Below are 18,086 nucleotides of genomic sequence, written 5' to 3' on the forward strand. Positions count from 1 at the left end.
ACCCCCTCCGTCACGGCACACGCCGGCACCACCGCTACTACCGCTGGCTCCGCCCTAGACGCCGCCGACCGCTCGCAAGAGCGGCGAGCCCGGGGCCGACACCCCTCTGTTAGGTGACGGTCGACGGCTCCTTTCGAGGCTTTGTGGCCCTTTAAGAGGGCACCAGCAGCTTGGGGGGTGCGCGCTGGATGGCCGGCGCGGTGGAGCAGCGGCGCGGAGCCGGGGGTTCGACGTGCGGCCGTCGGTGGCGCGACACGCGGCCTCCGGCGGTGATTCGCCGCGGCTCCGGCGGTGCGATTTTTGTGCGTTTTCGAAGGCTGTGGGCGGGATAAGGCCGGCTAGACCGGCCCTGGTGTGCCCTAGTGTGTTCCCTTACACCCCTGGCCCGGGAGCAGTAGCGCGGTGCGCGTCCCGAGGGCGTAGGGGCTCAAAAAACAATTGATCAAGTTTTCAGCCACTTAGAGCACACACAGTGGGTGGGTGACGTGCCCAGTCCAGAAGAAATCATCAGCCACAGGTTGAGTGCGGCCCCAAATTCCGACTCGGTCTTCGGGTAGACGATGCGCGCACTGTGAACTGAGGTCGCCCGTTGCGTGGTGGTCGTCCCGGCGTTGAGCGACGCAGTGGTTGACGATTTTGCAACGCCGTCAGCCACCTCCCGGCTCACCTTGGCGAAAGTGAAGGTATAATCCCCAGTTGGGACGGTTGGACCGTGCTCGGACCCCCCGGCGTCAGGGATTGCAGTCTCCTTGAGCGTCCTCAGGAGGTCCAGGCTGCGGGTAATGTTCGCAAGCTTTCGGGTTTTCTCTTCCCCCTCTTCCTCGGCCTCGACGCCAGAAAGCTGCTGGGCCAGCTGCTCGACTGCCTCCATCTGGCAGATGCGTCCGGCGGAGATGGCCTGGACGATATCGCCCTTGGAGGTATCGGCAGTGATGGAGAAGGGCGTGCCCGCGGCTGGGCGGCGGCGCATCGCCACAAGGGCCTGAAGGGCGTTCGTCCCAAAGATGCGCAGGTAGCGCGGCCGGATGAGGGTGGCAAGAGTGACGGTACTCACGACTCCGACGCCTGCCATCGCCGACGCGTTGGTCGCGACAATGGTGATGGTCGGGCACCGTTGATCTGTGTCGTAGGTGCAGGATGCGATCGAGCTGCCACACGAAGGGCAAACAGCGCCGACTCCCCCGAGCCCCCCGAGGACTAGTAGCGGGATCATGACAAGGCGGTACTGGTAAACGGCGACGGAAAGCGTGCAGAGCAGGCCACCGCGGGCTCGGAGATAGGCGTGGAGGAGGGAGACCGACTCTTCTGAAGGCTCGTCAGCATGAGCACCGCCTCCACGGACTCGGCGGAGCAAGGAATCGATCCGGGTCTCAAGCACGTACGTCTTGATGTACGTGTCCATGAAGTAGCCAACGTGCCGCCCCATGGAGCGCGTGGCGAGGTAGATGGCGGAGAAGGTGAGGAGCACACCTGCATAAGGGCCCATCGCCGCGTAGTCCCGGAACGGCTCGGCAATCGCCGCCGCCCCGTGGCGGAACAAGGGGTACCCTCCACTGAGGAGGAGGAGGACGCGGACAGGGGTGTAGTCACAGAGTGCGCGAACCTGATAGCCGACACAGTAGACGAAGACGGCCATCCTGAGGAAGAAGAGGAGCTCAGGTCCCCCGTCACCGCTTGTCACCAGCTCAATCAGGGTGGTACCCAGCAGGTAGAGGAGGACTGCCCCAGCCCCGGCACGGTAGACCCGGCTAGTGAGAAGGGCTGCAAGACCGTCATAAGCGAGGCCCACGGCGATCGACCACAGGAATAACGTGAACTCGATCGTAGTGTAGGCCCAGCCCATCAGAGAATCGAGGCCACTGGCCTCTGCTCCCGCCTGGGATCGCCCATTGCGACCCAGAGCTAAGAGAGACATCGCGAAAACCGCGCCAATAAGTTGCTGCCGATAAGTTCGCCCAACGGCGGCGCGGCGTGCAATAATTGCAAATAGGAAACCGCGCCAGACCGGCGGCGCCGAAGTGGAACGGCGCCTCGCACGGCGGACACCAGCAATATTAATAATTGACTTGAGTCGCCATGGTAGGACGCCGCCCTGAATGATGACGGCAAAGCAACCCGAATAATAATAGCCATTGCTCCCTCAGTGTAAACGACTGTGAATACCGAACTCCCCCATTCACACCTAGTCACCGTGGCCCAACTGGGGTCAAGCCTGCAAACCCTTACCGGATCCCTTACCCCGCGCCCGCCGCTGCCCGCCGCTTTGTGCGCGGGACCTCCGAGCGCCACGAGGCTCCTGACACAGCTCCCGACTAGCGTCGGCTCCTGCTCAGACAGGCGCCAATCGACCAGTTCTCAAGCGAGCGGAGGCGGCGCTACCCGCCGGCCCGCCAGCGACGCACGCTGCAGGCGCCCCGGCGCGCAGGGCAGCCAGGCCGAACCGAACGACTACCGATGCCGGCAACGTCAATGCTCTCCTCCATGCAGAAGGCGCTGCGCAGCCTCCTCGTCGGCGACGACGAGGTCATCCCCGCGCGCGGCTGCTCCCGGGCCGACGGCGTCGCGGAGCCGACGTCGCCCCCCGCGCCGCTCGTCTGCAGCCCCAGCCAACGTTCCGAGTTCAGGGAGCCCGGCTGCGCAGTTTTGAGCGACACATCGAGCAGGGAGGAGAAGCTGCGCGGGCTCCGCCTAGCGCAGTCACTCTGTCATTCGAACGCCAGCACCACCGCGGGCGGTGATTCGGGCGGCGCGCCCACGCCACCTGCCGCCGGGGCCGGGCGGGAGGGTATGTCGTATGAGAGCTGGCCCACGACCCACGACGCGTGTTCAGCCAGTAGATGCACGCGGAGGGCGCTCACGGGCGGGCGGAGAAGGCGAAACGCTCTGGAGCGCAGATCGCGCTGTGGGTCTCCGACGCCTCTAGGGTTCCTCTATAAGATCCCTAGTGGCGTGCTGTGAATAAACAGCGGGACGCCCCCTGATCTTCAGCAAGTCGCTGGCGGCGGATACATCCCATGATTTCGATCGTCGACATCGAGTCCGCCGAGCGCGCCTCGCACCCGCTGGAGGTTGCCCGACGTGGCATCGAGGCGCAGGAGAGTGCCAATGCCGCACTCTACTCACTCGCGCTGCAGCACGAGGCGTCGGGCAGGCTCGCCGACGCCACGGCCGCCTACCGCCAGCTACTGGACCAGCCGCTCATCGCTGAGGCGGACGCGCTGCACGCTGCGACCGGCGACCCGTCGCTGCGGCTGCGTTTCCTCGCGCTGATGAACCTGAGCAACCTCGAGGCATCGGGTGGCGAGCCGGAGCAGGCGCTGCAGCACGCACTGGGTGCGGTTGCGCTGGACGAGCGCGACGGGCGGCTCTGGCTGCGGATCGGCCGGTTGGCGGGCGCCGCGCGCCTCGCCGCCCTCGAGCGGCACTCTCTTGAGCACGCCGTCCTCGCCAGCCCGCACAACCAGCTCGCGTGGTGTGCACTCGACGCGTTGCTCAGACGGGTGGGCGACACCAAAGCGGCAGCCCAGCTCGCGGCTCGCGCGGCCACCACGCGTGGTCTGCCGCCGGGCGCACTTCCTCTTCCCGTGCCCTCGCCGCCCCCGCACGCCGCGGCGGCTCTGCTCGGGCCTTCTTCCGCGGTCGCCGCGCCTCAGCTCGGCTCGGAGGGTTGCGAGGGGTGCGTCCTGTGGAGTGCGGCGGAGGAGAAGAGCACGCCGGCGCCGACGCCCACGCTTGAGATTGCCGCGCCCCGCTGGCTGTGCGTCGCGGAGGCAATTCGCGGCGCTGGCGGTGGGACGAGCGGCGGCGGGAGAGTGAGTGAAGTCACGCGCGCGGTTGTGAGCAGGCCCTTGTGGCGCTCGCTGAGGAGCCCGGCGGAGGCGCAGAGCCCGACGCAGTGCGACGGGGGGGGGGGGGGGGCAGGAGCACGTCCGCAACGCGTCGGCGCCGTGACCGTAGGCCCAGGCGCAGCATGGCTGGCGGGTCGGCGGCTAGCAATCGACCTGCCCCACGACATGGATGCAGCGCTCGCTGGGGTGCGATCGCTGGGATATAGCTGGAGGAAGACCCGAGATGTAGTCGTCACCCCGATGAACTAGCCGTCGGGGCAGCCGACCGACGCCGTCAAATGGGTCTCAACACGACTGGGGGCGTGTGGATAGGCCCCAGATGCCGCTGGCCCTCCCGATTGCGAGGCGTGGCCGCCCGTTCCTCACCTCCACCACCCATCTCCGCCCGCCACTTCTGCCGTCACCCGCCTTCTCCACCGAGCCTGCCACGCCGTCGGCCAACAAAGAGGGGCCTCCCTGACTTCTCATAACCTTCCCCGCAGGCGTCAGCTCCGCCCGCTCCGCCAGCCGCGGCGGTTGGCGGCGGTCCTGGCAGCTCCGCAGACCGCGACCGGGTGGGCGAGGCTGGTGGCCAAGGCGGCGGCGAAAGCAGCGGCCCAGGCGGCAGCGCTGCACAGGCGGCAGCATTGGGAGGGGCATGTTGGTCGGAGGCTGCGGAGGCTGTCCCGATTGAGGCCGACCAGGCTGGAGAGGTGGCATCCACGGCGTCGGTGACGACGGCCGGCGAGGAGGCTGGCGATTCGTCTCTGAGCTCGGGCGGAGCCAAGAGGCGCCATCTGGAGCAAGCCGAGCCAGTTCCCACTGCGCTGGACGCGGCTTCGGCGGTGGCCGTGGAGGAGGCGCCACCCTCAGCTTGCGGCGGCGCCTCGGCCCTAGCGGGCTCTCGCGGTGAGGAGCCGCCCCCTACCCCCACCGAGGAGGCGCCGCCTCCAAAGCGACGCAAGCCGGCGGCAGCAGCGAGCCGGCGACCGCAGCGCAGCCGCCGCGGCGCACTTGGCGCCTCTGACGTGGTGGTTAAGCGGCCGGCGAGTGCGCAGCAGTTGTTTGCGCGCTTTCTCCCGCCCCTCCCGTCCAGCCCTCCTTCCCCCGTTATCCAGCCCACCTCTGGCGTCCGGTCGGGAGCGTTGGCGGCGGCAGAGGCGGCGGCGGAGGGGCAGGCAGCGGAGGCGGGCCGGGACGCTCCTCTCGCATCCAGATGGGAGGAGGAGCGGTCCGTGTTGGCATGGCTGCGCGACGAGCGCGTCATGCTCAACAATGGCCTCCTCGACGTCTGTTCGTCCTTTCTCGACCGCCTCCTCATCCTCCCGTCACCCGGCCCGTCCGGCGCCTCCCCGCCCTCTTCCGCTTCTCCGCCGTCCTCTGGCCCTGCCTCGGAGCGCCGCCTCGTTGCCGACGGCTTGCTCCGCCTCCCTGTGCCCGGACGCTTGCGACTGCGCGCGTCGCTGCTGACGCTTCATGCGCTGACGCGGTCGCAGACGGGATCGCCCCCCCCCCCTGCTCGTTTGCTCGCTCTCCTGGAGCTCTCGCTCGAGGACGGGGGCAGTGGCGGTGGCAGAGGCGGCGATGGCGGCAGCAGTGGAGGCGGTGGCGATGGCGGGCCGGCGCAAGGAGGCAAGGAGAGGGAGCAAGCTGCCGCCGTGTTTGGTGAGCTACAGGCAGCGCTCCTCCTGGCCATCAGCCGAGGGGAAGAGGCCGCGCCGGACACGCTCGCGCGCCTCAGCTGGTCACTTGCAACGAAGGCTGAGCGAGACGGCGAGGCGGTCGCGGCGACCCGCCACCTCGCAGAGTGCGCGCATGCGCTGCGCGCGATGGCCGCCGATGGCGAGGCGAGGGGCGGCGAGGAGGGTGGGGCGGCGGCAGAGGCGTTCGCGCATCCCCTCTGCGCCAGTGCTTCTCGGCGCATCACCTTGGCTGACGTGTCGGAGGCGCAGCAGCGGCACTCACTCGAGAAGTTGGTGCGAGCCGCCTTGCCACGCATGGGCTTAGTCGCCTCCACTTCTCCAGAATGGGAAGAGCCACGGGGTTCAAGCTCTTCCGCTTCCTCAGCGCATTTGCAGTCCCTCTTTCTCCCGCGCCATTTCGCCGCTCACGCCGCCCGCGCGCGCCCCCCCTCTCAGGTGCACGAGGCGCGCGCTCTCCTCTCTGGACTCGCCGTGCGGGCGGCTCCCTCCGCCGGCGGGGAGTGGGCGGCCATCGTTTCGCACGCAGGCGGTGCCGATACCTTGGGGGGCGACGCGGTGCAAAGCATATGCGATGCGGCGTGGTCGCCGGCGTTTGCGGCTGCCGAGGCAGCAAGCGGAGAGGTGGCGGCGGCCAGCCCGGGTGGGGATGTTAAGCTGGCTGAGAGCGTGCAGCTCCTCGGTTTGTGTTGGATCGGCATGTGCCGTGGCGCCGGCGGGTTCGCGAGGGGGGAATCCCCTCCGCCGCCACTCGTGCCGCTGCCGCGGCTTCGCGAGCGTTTCAGCCAGCTGCTGAGCCCACTCTGTGCCGCGCTGCGACGCTGTCTGGCCCAGCTCGCCGTGTCCACCCCTCCTCCGACCCAGAAGCGTTTGGGAGCGGCAACAGGGGGGTCGGCTGGCACTGCTGCGGCGGCGACACTGGCGGCGGGTGCGGATGTCACGGAGGGGAGGGTTGACGCGATTTGGCAATCTCTCCACAACATGCTCACGCTGCTGTTGCAGTCGCTCGATGCCTTCTCGTGCCTCCACCCCTCGCACCGCGGACCGCTGCTCTCCCCGCCCGCAGCCGCACCCCCCTCCGAGGTGCCCACGGCGGACGCGGCGGGCGAGGAGACGGAGCTCAGCTGCGGAGACTGGCGCGCTGCGGCGGTCGCGGCGCAGCGGGTGGTGTACGAGGTCGCCATGCGCGCGCTGCCAAGATGGGCGCGCACCGGGTCCACCCAGGGTGGCGCAAAGGGCTCCCGCCGCTCACTGCACTATGCGATCTGCGCGCTGTGCAAGCTTTGGCTCGCTGGTGGTACCGTTGCGGCCTGCGCTGCTAGATCGCACTCGCGTGATTTGCTTCCTTCCACGGATGGTTTGTGCACAGGCACCGGCACCGGTGGCGTCGCTGAGGCGCTCGTGCTGCTGCAGCGCTGCTGGGGGCTGCTCGGTCGGGAGGCTGTCGCGGCGAGGTCGCTCGAGGTTGCCCTTGCGCCCGGCGCGGCGGCGCGGGGCAAGGGCTCCAAGCGCTTTCGGCAGGAGCCGCGGCACGAGGCGCCTCTCGCCCAGCAAATCAGTAGCGTCACCCTCGCTTGGCTACGGTGGCCCGAGGCGATGCTCGCGTGCCCGCAGCTGCCAGAGGAGACGTGGCGCGTGGCTCGGCCGACGAAGCCGTCGGCACCGGTGGTGTGCGCCATCGACGAGCGCATCGGCGGCCTGATTGCAGAGGCAGCGGCGGGCATGGGCGTGATCTCCACCGCTGTCGCCGAGCCCGAGCCGGCTGCTGAGGAGAGCTCGTGGCAGCCGCTCGAGGGCAGCGCGCGCGAGGAGGCCGACGCGATTGCGTCGGCACTCTCCGACGCTTTCCGGCTCGCCAACTCAGAGGCGGTCGAGTTTGAGGACCGACCGGTGCCGGGTGCAGCTGGTTGGAGCATCCGCTGGAAGGCGCGCAAGGCTGGCGCCTCTAAGGGCGACTCGTACCTCACCACCCCGCAGGGGCGCCGCTACGACTCTATTCGTGCTGCAAAGCGTTTCCTCGGCCTTGAGGCGCCACGCGGGGACGAGGGCGCCTCAGGGCGCGCGGCCAAGCTGGCGCCAAAGGCGGCGGCGCCGGCAGAAACGAAAAAGAAGGCGAAGGCGTCAAGGCCAAATGCGCCGAATGTGGCGACGCGGTCGTCGCTCGCACCAAGCCAGGTCGAGTACCAGTTGGTCGACGTTCCGCTGCGCGTCGCCGCCACCGCGCTAGGGGGAGATGGCTCAGGGGCCGGAAGGGGCGGTGGCGGTGCCGACAGAGAAGCTGGCATGCAGAGCGTCGGCGTCGGCGTTCGGCAGCTGCTCGACAGCTGCATCGAGCTACTCTTTGGCGGGATCATCGACGGCGGCGGCGGCGGCGGCGCCAAGCAGCACCCCCCCAAGGTGGTTGACTTTGCGAGTTGCCCGCCGCGTGAGGCCGAGCTCCTCTTGCAGTACTTCCTTATGCAGTGCCCGCCGGGTACGCTCGGCGGGGGCATCGTGGGCGGCGGCGGCGTGAGGTCGCAGAAAGAGCGACAGCGACGGCGACGGCTGAGGGACCACTTGCGGCGTTTCCTCCCGCCGGAACTGGCGTCTGGCGAGGGCGAGGGCCGCTGGGAAGCCCTAGCATTGCGCGCCCTCGCTCCCGCGCTCGCGAGCGGCGCCGACGATGGCGGGGCGTTGCAGGGAGTCCTCGCCTTGCTCCCGGCGCCCCTGGCGCCTCCATCCACATCCACCTCAGGCTCGGCGGGGCAGACGGAAGTGTGGCTCCTCGGCTCGCACCTCTGCGCGGCCTTGGCGAGCCTCGAGGCGTCGGTCGGGGAGTCGGAGCACCTCGAGGAGGTTTGCAACAGGTCGCTGCAGCGCGTCGAGCGCGGCGCCATCGCGGGTGCCACGTGCGCAGCTGCCGAGCGATGGGTGCGCTTCACTCATCCCACCACCGTCACCGCCTCCATGATCACCCATGACACGAGCTCCCAATGTCACTCTTGCCGTCGCCCCCCCCCCCACCCCCTCCACCCCCGCCACCCCCCCGCTACCTCCGCCTCGTCCACCTTAACAACTAGCAACCTCACTGGGAGGGTGAGCCCTCGCTAACAGCAGGGAGTCCATTAGGCGCGCTTCCTTGAGTGGTCCAATGCGCTCCGAAGCCACGCTCTGCGGCTCGCGCTCTTTGGCGTGCCGGCCGACGCCCCCGATGCGGCAGGAGCCGGCTGGCCCGCGGCGCTGTCGCCAGTTCAGCCTGCGCGGGTTCTGCTCTCGATCGGCGTTCACGCGCGCAAGCTCTGGTCCCTGAAGGTAGACGCGGCGCTGCACGACCCTGCCGCACCACTCGCCACGTGGCGCCAGTCCGTCCTCGGCGCATCGGCCGCGGCGAGCGACGCGGCGCGACTTGCCCACGGCTGCTTATGCCTGCTCGTCGATGCGCTGCCCCCGCCAAGAGAGGCGCAGACCATTGCCGCGCCACCGGCGTGGTGCGGCCAACCGGGCGGGTTCGCGCGCGTGTGGGCGCACGCCAGGCTCGAACTCGCCATGCTCCTCTCCACCGAAGCGGCGCTGTTGCGGTACATTGAGGATCGCTCGCCGGAGGGCGGCGGCAGCGCGGGCGGCGGCGTGGGTGGAAGGAGCTGCGGCGGTCAGGCGGCGGGCGGCGGCGGCGACGTGTCACGTTGGCCCCTCGCTTTGCGGCTTCTGCGGACGGGCCACCACACGTCCTGGCAGGACGCGCTGCGGCAGACTGCAGAGCTTCTGCGGCAAGTGACGGAGCAGACGGAGGAGGCGGTGGCGGCCACGGCCGCGGCGGGGGCAGGGGTGGGGGCGGGATCGGCGGTGGATCGGGGAGAGGAGGACGAGGAGGACGAGGAGGACGACGAAAAGGGCCAGCAAGACGACACCGAGACGGAGGGGCATGGATTGCCTGTGGCGTGCCGTTGGGCTGCGCACTTGCTGCGCGGCCGCGCCTTGCGAGAGCTGGGCGAGGGCGGCGCAGGCGCCTGGATCCTCGAGCTCCGCCGCTCCGTCGCCCTCTCGGCTTCATTGGCCGGCGACCGGTGTGCACTCGCTCTGCAAGAGCTGGGCGGCGCGCTCCTCGATGGGCTCCTCGAGTCTGAGCCTGCGTCGGCGCAGCTCGACGCCTTTCTTCGCGACGTCAAGTCGAGCGGAGTCTACAGCCTCGCCCAATGCTCCGAGGAGGACGAGGAGGGAGAGGAGGAGGGAGTGGCAGATTCGTGCTGCAATGGCGACTACGACTATGGCAACGGCGGTGCGTGTGGCGACGGTGGCGGCGGTGGCAGCGGCGAGGGCAGTGCCGGTGTGGGCGGCCATCTGCCGGAAGGGGCGATCGCGCAAGCCACCCTCGCTCAGGGCTATGCGGCGTGCGAGTCGATCCTGGTGGCGGCGCTCAAGACGAATCCGTGGCTCCACCGTGCGCGGCTCGCACTCGCGCGGCTGCACTGGCACCGGCACAGGAGGCGTCCCGGCCGCGCGCTGAAGGAGTTGCGTGACCTCATGCCCAGCCGCGGCCGCAGTGGCAGCATGTCCTTCTCGATCTTCCAGGCCAAAACTGCCTGACATCACGCGCACATGATGCTTTGGCCATGCCCCACCTTACTATTGCCTACCGCTCTCGCCGCAGGTGCCGTCCCGCGCGGCGGCGCCGGTCGTAGATGAGAGCTGTTGCGGCCCGATATTGCGCACCTTTGAGCTGTACCAAGATTGCGCAGACGCCGCCGGCCTCTACTCAGAGGTGTTGGCTGGCTCGGCGAGCGCCTCCGCCGACCCAGCGCGCGAGCTCGAGTCGCTCGTCTCGCTCTGTGCGCTGCTCAAAGAGGAGCGGATGGAGGCAAAGCGTGGGGCCGCGCTGCGGAACTTTGCACGTGGCCTCTGCGCTTCCTTGCCCACCGACGGCGCGAAGTCGCGCTGTGACGTCTCCGCCGCGAGGCGGCTGCTGCGCGCAGCCTACCGGTGTTATCCGAGGAGTTCCCAGTTCGCCCTTCATGCATGTGCGCATCATGGAACTGCCCCTGACGTTCGTAGGCTCTACCAGGACGACGAGCTCGCCGCCCAGCTCGAGCCCGCGGGACTGCCGGCGCGGGCGGTTCTCCTCGAAAGGGCGTTTGGAATCTTGCGCGCCGGCACTACCGCCGCCGCCGCCGCCGCCGCCGAGGTGGCCGCCGCCAAGGCTGCCGCCGCCGCAGCCACCGCAGCGATGGCGGCGAGCGCGGGTGCTGAGACAGGCGCTCACGACTCCGCGAGATCAACGCCGATGGGTCTCGACGGCGTCGAGGGTGGCGCTGAGCAGGCGCCGGCTGTCGCGGCGGCGCCGGCTGGCGCGGCGGCGCCGTCGAGGATGTCGACATTGAGCGTCGAGCCACCGTCGAGGGCGCAGAGCTCGAGGATGTCGACATCGAGCGTCGAGCCGCCGACGCCGTCGAGGGCGCAGAGCTCAGAGCCACCGCTGCCACCGCTCCCAGAGGAGGGTGCTGCCGAGGCGGCGCTGGTCGCTTATTGCGAGCAGGCCTTCCCAGCCGCTGGCCGCAAGCGGCAGCGACTCGGTGGCGGCGGCGGCGGGCAGAAGCTGCCAACGCCGCGGAGCCAACCGTCTCCGAGCCGCCCCCTCTCCCAGCCGCGGCCTCAGCTGCCGGGCTGCGCCCACCGTCCATCGGACGTCTCGGCCGCATCGCTTCTGGCAGGCACAGGCGCTGTCCTCTCGGTCACGGTCCCACACGGTGTCGCGCCGGGGCAAAGCCTTCAGCTCTCCACGCCGATGGGGCTCATGCGAGTCGTCGTTCCTCCGGGCTGCGGCCCCGGCTCCGTCTTCGGCGTGCGCCCGCCGCCGTCGCCGTTGTTGCCGCCGCCCGCGGCCAGCGCGATGCAGGCCGCCAGGACGTCGGAGTCGGCCCCGCCTCGTCCTGTCCCACCGGCACAAGCGGCGACGGGGTCGGCGGGGTCGGCGGGGATGGGGCCGCCGCCAGGTGACTCGACGTGGTCGTTTGGGAATGGCGTCGTCGAGGATGTGGACTGAAATTGCTAAACAGCTCGATGGTCGAGCGGTCGGACGCGTTCACTGCCGTTGGAGAGCTTGGAGGGTCGACCCAGGTAATACGTCTGTGTGGGGCGGGTATATACACCCGCGGGTGCTCTTCACACTGGTGCACACCCCGCCCCGAGCTCTCAGTAGCTCCACAATGAAACTCTGTTTTTTGTGTATCGCGCGCGCACACACGCTCTGGCGCCTCTGCGATCAAACACTTCACGCGCACTACGAATTCCTGCCCGCACTACATCCGCCGCGTCCCGCCCCCTCGGTCATTCACCGCTCGCGGCTCGCCCCGTCCCCCGCGCCCCGCGCGCCGCGGCCTGGCAGCGGCCTCGTCGCGCCCACGCCACGCAGCGCTGCACGTGCTCCTTGGACCTTGGCAGCTACGCGCCACCCTCGCCTTGTCGGCATCAGCCACTTGCCCATCGGCCACGACCCTCAGTGAGGTGATTTCAGAGGGGGCGTGAAATCCGAACCGCAGGGAGAACGGAAAGGAAGCAGGCCCAGGCCACGATACCAAGGCACATCTTACCCTTGTCGTTGACAGTGACCTTGCGAAGGACCTTGGTGTACGAGTTTGCGATGTCACGGAAAACGAAGAAGGGCACGTGGAACAAGATACAGGTCGTGATATATCCGAGAGCCAGTGACTCTAACCACCATTTCATCATGCCATCGAGTTTGGATTTCACGTGCCAATCAACTTGTTCTTTAAGGCACCGGTCGTTCCAGGCGCCGGTGAGGAAGCCCGGAAACTGGTGGACTGCCTGGAAACTCCACGGACACCACCAGGGCGGTGGTGGTGGTGGTGGTGGTTTAGGCTCTGGCCACCATTCCTGCAGAAACGGCTGCAACGCATCCGCGACAACAAGGGTCAAGTCCATGCAGATAGGTTTGAACAGCGTCGAGATGTAGCCAACGACAACGCAGATCGAGATCGTCGCCGCGAGTACTTCTTGACGCGAAGCCGGGCGAGCACCAGGCTCGCGATTCTTGTGCATGAACATGACCACGACCGATAACGCGCCGACGAAGATAGAGAAAGGCAGGCGAACAGTGACCGATAACGGCGCATCACTTTGGGTGTCAAAGCGGGCGGCCATCACGTAGCATAGACACAGCAGCCAGCACAGCAGACAAAGAGCACGAGCACTGCGAAGCGATTGCATTTGCTGGTCGATGGTGGCGTCTGTCGATGTCGTGGCGCGATTGACACGCTTGACCCGGTTGCATGCAAAAGTTAAAAGTTTGAAAGTTGAAAGTTGAAAATTTGTTTCGTTGAGCTTAGCCTTCGATGTTATGAAGTTTTCCTTTATTAGCAACACAAGTTCGCGGTCTTTTGCCCGATTGTTCAAAAACGAGGGGCTACCCGAAGATGTAGGTTGAGTAGCCGAGTCAAGCGTCATGCGTGCGCAAAGAGAGCGTCCCGCGGCGGAAAAGAGCTGGATGGACGAGTCCGCGCCACGTGCTCCTTGCACTCGGACTCGCGCAGACGCTTGCAGGCCTGCTCCTCGCACTCCCACTCGAGCTCCACCTGCGTCTCCGACTTTGACCAGCCGAAAGTGGAGCGTGTCAGGATCGGCGCCTCGGCTGTGAACTGACCTCGCTGTGAATGTCACCGCCGTCACAGACACTATTGTCCATGAATGGTAAGACTGATAGTAGAGTAGAATCGGGTCGAGCGACCGGCCCAGTCGACCGTCCCCTCCCCTCAGCAGAGCGGGCGAGAATCCTAACGGATTCACGCCTCGTGCGCCGTTTATCCCCGTGACCGGAGGAACTCGCGGACCCGAGGAGTCTCGAGCTTCAGCTGGCGAACCATCATGCCGCTCTCGGCACCGCAGCAGCGCGAGCGCCGCGCCGCGCAGCGCGCTGCCGAGGCTCAGGACGCGGCTCGCGGGCAGCGCAACCGCCCGGCGCCGAGCCGGTGCTAGGCCGCCTCCGCTGCGCCTGCTTCCTTGCGCGCCGCTGGACGTCGGCCGAGAAGACCGCTTCCCTCTGGGGACCCGACTCCGCGAAGATCGCCCCCCCTTCGTGAGTGGCGGCGCGCCCCCAATTTCCGTTCCCGGGCACCCCGGTCGCAGTGGCATGGGCTCCCAGGCTCAAAAGCGCTCCCGTCAACAGCGAGCGAGGGCCGCCGTTGTTCCTCCTCCCGCCGCCGTTCACCAAGATTGGGTGCCGCCGTTCGCCGCCGCCGCCGCCGCCGCCGCCGCCGCCGCCTCGCGCCTCGCCTCCGTCACCGCCGCCCTCCATCTCGCAGCGGCGCGTCCCTCTGATGGCGCGGGCGCCTCGCTCACCGGCGCCTCGCCGCCCCCCCCCCCCCCCTCTCGCGCCGCTCCGCTCGTGGCCGCCGCCTCCCCTGTCAATCCCGCCGCCTCCCCTGTCATCCCGCCGCCCGCACCACCGCCGCCACCGCCTCGCGCCTCGCCGCCGCCGCCACCGACCGCCCTCCCCTGCGCCGCTGAGCGCGGTGCAGGGGGTGAGCCCCCGCTGCGCAGCCTCACCGCAGTGCACTGCGCTCTCCGCGCCCCTGACGATTAGTGAGGAGGTGGTGTTGCACAGCATGGAGCTCGGCGAGCGTTTAGCGAGCCCCGCAGCTAGTAATGATATAAGGCTCCCCTGAGCCCTGGTGTCGAGGTGTCGAGGCCCGGTGTCGAGGGTGTCGAGCTGCTGTCGAGGGATAGAGGTGTCGAGGCCTGTCGAGGCCTGTCGAGGCCTGTCGAGGCCTGTCGAGGCTGAAACCATGCTTGTCCGTGTCGAGGAGTGTCGAGGGGTGTCGAGGGGTGTCGAGGGTGTCGAGGGTGTCGAGGGTGTCGAGGGTGTCGAGCGGGTGTCGAGCGGGTGTCGAGTGTTGTCAAGAGGCGTCTGAGGTATCGAGGTGTCCAAGGTGGCAGGTGGATGCAGTTGCAGCCCATCAACATACAACAAAAGTTGGGCAGCAGTTGCAAAGCTGTTTCATCCCTTAGTTGCAGCCTCAGTTGCACCCTGTTGATGTAGCACAACCTGAGCACAACCAGTATACTCTCTGTGGACATTTGAGGACATCAAGTGCCGGGAGTCATTGCCACTGTGCACCAAGGTGCTGTGCAGGCGCAGCACCGCAGCAGCGTCGCTGCTGCAGCAGCGTCGCTGCTGCAGCGTCACCGGCGCACAAAGCGCAACTGACCACAGCGCTCATGGCACAAGGCTGGTGCCATGAGTCAGTGGACATTGCCACTGCACAAGGTGCTGTCCAGCAGCTAAGGGCTACAGTACCCCATCGCAGCAGCGTCGCCGCCGCTGCAGCGTCGCCGTTGCAGCGTCGCCAGTGCACAAAGCGCAATGGACCATGGCTGCCAGTTCGGGACTGGGGCCGATCGAACTTGACTCTTGAGTTGTTCGGAGGAGGAATCCGGCCAGCACGGGTACAAAGAGGGGTCCCGGAGAATCCCCAGCTGCGGAAACATAGTGTCGCTCAAGAGGTGCGATACTGCGGGGGAGTGTAAGGTGCCTATATGGGCTTCCAGTATCGGACCTTCAAGACCTTCGCGCTGGCGGTCATTTCTCCTTTTTGGCCCATGTCGCTGCTCTTTGTTCGCGCGCTGCGCAGCGGCGCGCGACCTCTGCTGGGGCTCGGTCCGTCCCGCGCCCGCCTGCTCTGCGCGGCAGCAAAGCCGCCGCCATCATCTGGCAAAGGCGAGCCCGCAGGCACAACGACAAGTCCACACCGTCGACAACCTGGGATGCTTTTCCGTCACTTCTAGCGCGCCGCCATAGGTGAAGAGCGGGTGGAGGATTCCATCGCGACGACAGCTTCGACGCAGGAGCGCGCCCCGGGAGGACTGGCTGTCTACAACGAGGACGAAGAGAATTTGCCGCCCCTGAAATTCGAGCCGGGCGTCGTGGGGGCAGCGCAGAAGGGCGTGTCGGCGGTTGTCATTGCATTTGGCGCGTGCGCCTTCGGCGCATGCTTCTGGGGCGTGTCGCAGGCGCTGTTTCCGTCGGCGACGAGCACGCAAGTTATTTTCAGCGAGGCGCTCGACAAGGCGCGCCACCGGGCCCGACCATAGGAGCCAGCGGCAAGGCGCGCACACGTCCGCCCAAGCCCTCGGCCATAGGTGTCCCTCGACGCGACGGTTGGGTACGCGCTCGGGACGCCACTCAAAGCCTGGGGCGCAGACCGCGGCGGGGATCGCGGCAGGCACGTGCGCGAGAGGGCGGTCACGCGCGTAGTAGGCCAGGCGACAAACGGCCGGTCCTTCTCGCCACAGGCGCAATGCGATGGAGCGCTGGGAAACCGAGGAGGACGGGCAGCCCGTGGTGACGATCCGGTTCCACGTGGCGGGTCCGCAGGGCACCGGAGTCGTCGTTGCTCAAGTGCCTCAGAAGAGAAAACGCGGCGAATTTCGGTGCGCGGCTGGCCCGCGCCCTCCCAGCGGAGTAGCCCCCACGACCAAGCCATCCATCCGTTGCTGCAGGTACATCCTATTCGAGCACCGCCGCAAGCTGATCAGTGTTCTAGACAATCGCACCGACGCCGCTGCCCTCCCTGCGCCGTCGCCCGTGCCTGCCCCCTCCGCCGCACCGTCCGCCTAGAGGATGCAGGAATCCGTGGTCCGGGCGGTTCTTTCGCGGTATCCGCCGTATACGGCGGGATATGCGCCGGATACGTGGAGATACCGGGAGAGAGGGCGGGATATGGTATGGGGAGATATGAGGACCCGCGCCGTGGCGGATCGGGCGCCGCGGCCCGCTGAGCCGGGGGGTCGCGGCGACATGTACGTGTGGCAGCGGAGAGAGATTCCGCGGCCCGTTAGGCCGCCATTTAGCGTGGCCGAAAATTTGGCGCGTAAAAAGAAAAATGTGACCGGGTTGATGCTACTTGGCATGCGTGGGGACGGATACTGCCAGTCGCTGATAACTGAGACACTGGGCCCCACTGTACATGCCTACCTCAAGCAGAGCGGTGAACTGAACTCCGTTGTGAACACGAGTCTCGTCTCTCGAGTGAACGGGCAGGCACGTCACTCTCCCCGCTCTCTTGCGCGCGCCCTGGCCCGGAGTGAGGCCTACTTTAGGGCGGCGGCGTGGAACGCGAGGTGGTCGGCGATGAAGCTGGAGATGAAGTAGTACGAGTGATCGTAGCCCTCCTGCAATGCGTGCATGCGGGGGCGTATGTCGACCTCTTGGGGTGGGCGTCAGAAGCGTCTTCACTGAGGCGCTCCTGCATGCGCAGCTCGAGTTCGACGCCGCGCTCGTTGCACACGGCGGCAAATGTGTCGGGGCGCAGCTGGTTGACCTACCGCGGCCAGAGCGAAACGGCTACTGACCCGCCAAGCAGTGGCGCGATTTATGAGCCGCCGCTAGCACCTCCCCGGAGAGAAAGTTGTCGGCGGCGCCCTGGTCAATCAGTATCTTGAATGGGGGCCCCGAGTACTGCCTCATCAGCTCGGTCGCATCGTGCGCCGCGCCCGCCTCCACCGACCCCAGGTAGCCCTTGAAGGCCTTGTCCCCCCACGGCACCGCGGTTGGGTTGCAGATGGGCGCAAAGGCGGAAACTGAGCGGTACATGCCCGGGTTCTTGAGAAAGAGGGTGAGTGCGCCTGGCGGGGCGCGGCATGCGGGGCGTCGAGAGCGCCGCTGCGCCGAGCGGGGCTGCCTCGGCAAGCCGCGCCGTGCCCGCCCATGGAGTGACCGCAGATGGATGCCGCCGGCGACAGCTTGCCGGGGTACGCGGCCGCCACCACTTCCGGCAGCTCGGCCTTGACGTAGGAGTACATCTGGTAGTGGTCGCGCCACTTGGGCTGCGTGGCGTCCACGTAGAAGCCGGCGCCCGAGCCAAAGTCGTACCTCGCGGCGCGGTGGGCGGCAGTGTGAACGAGCGGGCGGCGGCGGCGGCGCTGCGGGCGGCGTGGCGTGGTCGCACGAGTCGTCCGCGCCGTCAATCTGCACGCCGCGAGGTGAGGTGTCGGGCATGACGACACACAGGCCGAGCTGCGATGCGGCGCGCGCGAAACCGCTCTTCTGGTGGAAGTTCTCGTCGGTGCACGTCAGGCCGGAGAGCCAGTACACCACCGGCACAGGCGCCGCGGCGGCCTGCGGCGGCATGTAGACCGCGAAAGTCATGTCGCACGCGCAGGCGCTCGAGCGATGGGTCAGCCGCTGCAGGAGCCCGCCGAAGACCTTGACGGAGGACTTGACCGTGGCAGCCATATTGCAAGTGCTCCCGGAGGCGCCGACGTTGGTCGAATTTGTTTTTCTTTACGTGGTTCCAACCCTGTTTCGACTGTTTGTTTGTGCCCTTGTTTGTTTCTCTTGGCACCTTGGAGTGCTGGGGGGGGCGACAGGAAGGATGTGGCCCTGAATTATGTGTACGCCAACCCAGGGTGTGTGGCAGCCAGCTGGCTGTGTGTCTTGTGAGCTTGTTTGTGTCTGTGTGTCGCTCGTGCGTGTCGTCATCATCTGTCCAGCGTCCACCCATACCGCGTTGGTGTCCAGTCCGAGCCTGGCTGTTCTTCACCTTTCTACCTACCTACCTACTTTCGACTG

The 18,086-nt window shown here is 67.5% G+C and overlaps 5 protein-coding genes across 5 annotated transcripts; 2 read left to right on the plus strand and 3 right to left on the minus strand.

Annotated features, from left to right (window-relative positions):
• Nucleotides 1-359: 359 nt before the first annotated feature.
• On the minus strand, nucleotides 360-1,915 carry EMIHUDRAFT_213379 (hypothetical protein; the record flags this gene model as incomplete). The annotated part of the gene is made up of 2 exons (XM_005765009.1): nucleotides 360-426; nucleotides 516-1,915. The coding sequence occupies 2 exons, from the start codon at nucleotides 1,913-1,915 to the stop codon at nucleotides 360-362; spliced, it is 1,467 nt and encodes a 488-aa protein (XP_005765066.1).
• Nucleotides 1,916-3,014: 1,099 nt separating this feature from the next.
• EMIHUDRAFT_104149 (hypothetical protein) lies at nucleotides 3,015-11,543 on the plus strand (the record flags this gene model as incomplete). The annotated part of the gene is made up of 8 exons (XM_005765010.1): nucleotides 3,015-3,812; nucleotides 3,845-3,895; nucleotides 4,331-5,803; nucleotides 5,966-6,151; nucleotides 6,611-6,824; nucleotides 6,897-8,437; nucleotides 8,636-9,910; nucleotides 10,155-11,543. 8 exons carry the CDS (start codon nucleotides 3,015-3,017, stop codon nucleotides 11,541-11,543), a joined length of 6,927 nt encoding a protein of 2,308 aa, XP_005765067.1.
• A 1,830-nt stretch (nucleotides 11,544-13,373) lies between these two features.
• EMIHUDRAFT_357281 (hypothetical protein) lies at nucleotides 13,374-14,020 on the minus strand. Its single transcript, XM_005765011.1, has one exon. It carries the CDS (start codon nucleotides 13,809-13,811, stop codon nucleotides 13,380-13,382), a length of 432 nt encoding a protein of 143 aa, XP_005765068.1. The 5' UTR covers nucleotides 13,812-14,020; the 3' UTR covers nucleotides 13,374-13,379.
• Nucleotides 14,021-15,052: 1,032 nt separating this feature from the next.
• EMIHUDRAFT_452155 (hypothetical protein) lies at nucleotides 15,053-16,320 on the plus strand (the record flags this gene model as incomplete). Its single annotated transcript, XM_005765012.1, has 5 exons — nucleotides 15,053-15,173; nucleotides 15,315-15,583; nucleotides 15,656-15,738; nucleotides 15,809-15,946; nucleotides 16,016-16,320. The coding sequence occupies 5 exons, from the start codon at nucleotides 15,053-15,055 to the stop codon at nucleotides 16,131-16,133; spliced, it is 729 nt and encodes a 242-aa protein (XP_005765069.1). The 3' UTR covers nucleotides 16,134-16,320.
• A 68-nt stretch (nucleotides 16,321-16,388) lies between these two features.
• Nucleotides 16,389-17,766, minus strand: EMIHUDRAFT_437297 (hypothetical protein). The gene is made up of 5 exons (XM_005765013.1): nucleotides 17,464-17,766; nucleotides 17,212-17,387; nucleotides 16,908-17,140; nucleotides 16,762-16,836; nucleotides 16,389-16,687 (listed from the first exon to the last, which is right to left on the minus strand). Exons 1-5 carry the CDS (start codon nucleotides 17,748-17,750, stop codon nucleotides 16,607-16,609), a joined length of 852 nt encoding a protein of 283 aa, XP_005765070.1. The 5' UTR covers nucleotides 17,751-17,766; the 3' UTR covers nucleotides 16,389-16,606.
• Between the last annotated feature and the right edge of the window lie 320 nt (nucleotides 17,767-18,086).

The sequence above is a fragment of the Emiliania huxleyi genome, assembly GCF_000372725.1.
Source record: "Emiliania huxleyi CCMP1516 unplaced genomic scaffold EMIHUscaffold_57, whole genome shotgun sequence".
Classification (NCBI taxonomy): Eukaryota; Haptophyta; order Isochrysidales; family Noelaerhabdaceae; genus Emiliania; species Emiliania huxleyi.

Bases quoted from the DNA above. Each gene is read 5' to 3' on its own strand.
- EMIHUDRAFT_357281 (XM_005765011.1), bottom strand. From the start codon at position 13,811: ATGGAGGGCGGCGGTGACGGAGGCGAGGCGCGAGGCGGCGGCGGCGGC.
- EMIHUDRAFT_437297 (XM_005765013.1), bottom strand. From the start codon at position 17,750: ATGGCTGCCACGGTCAAGTCCTCCGTCAAGGTCTTCGGCGGGCTCCTG. The intron at 17,388-17,463 runs GTGCGACCACGC...CCGCGCCGCGAG, and splicing joins ATTGACGGCGCGGACGACTC to GTACGACTTTGGCTCGGGCG. The intron at 16,837-16,907 runs GTGCTAGCGGCG...TGGCCGCGGTAG, and splicing joins ACAACTTTCTCTCCGGGGAG to GTCAACCAGCTGCGCCCCGA.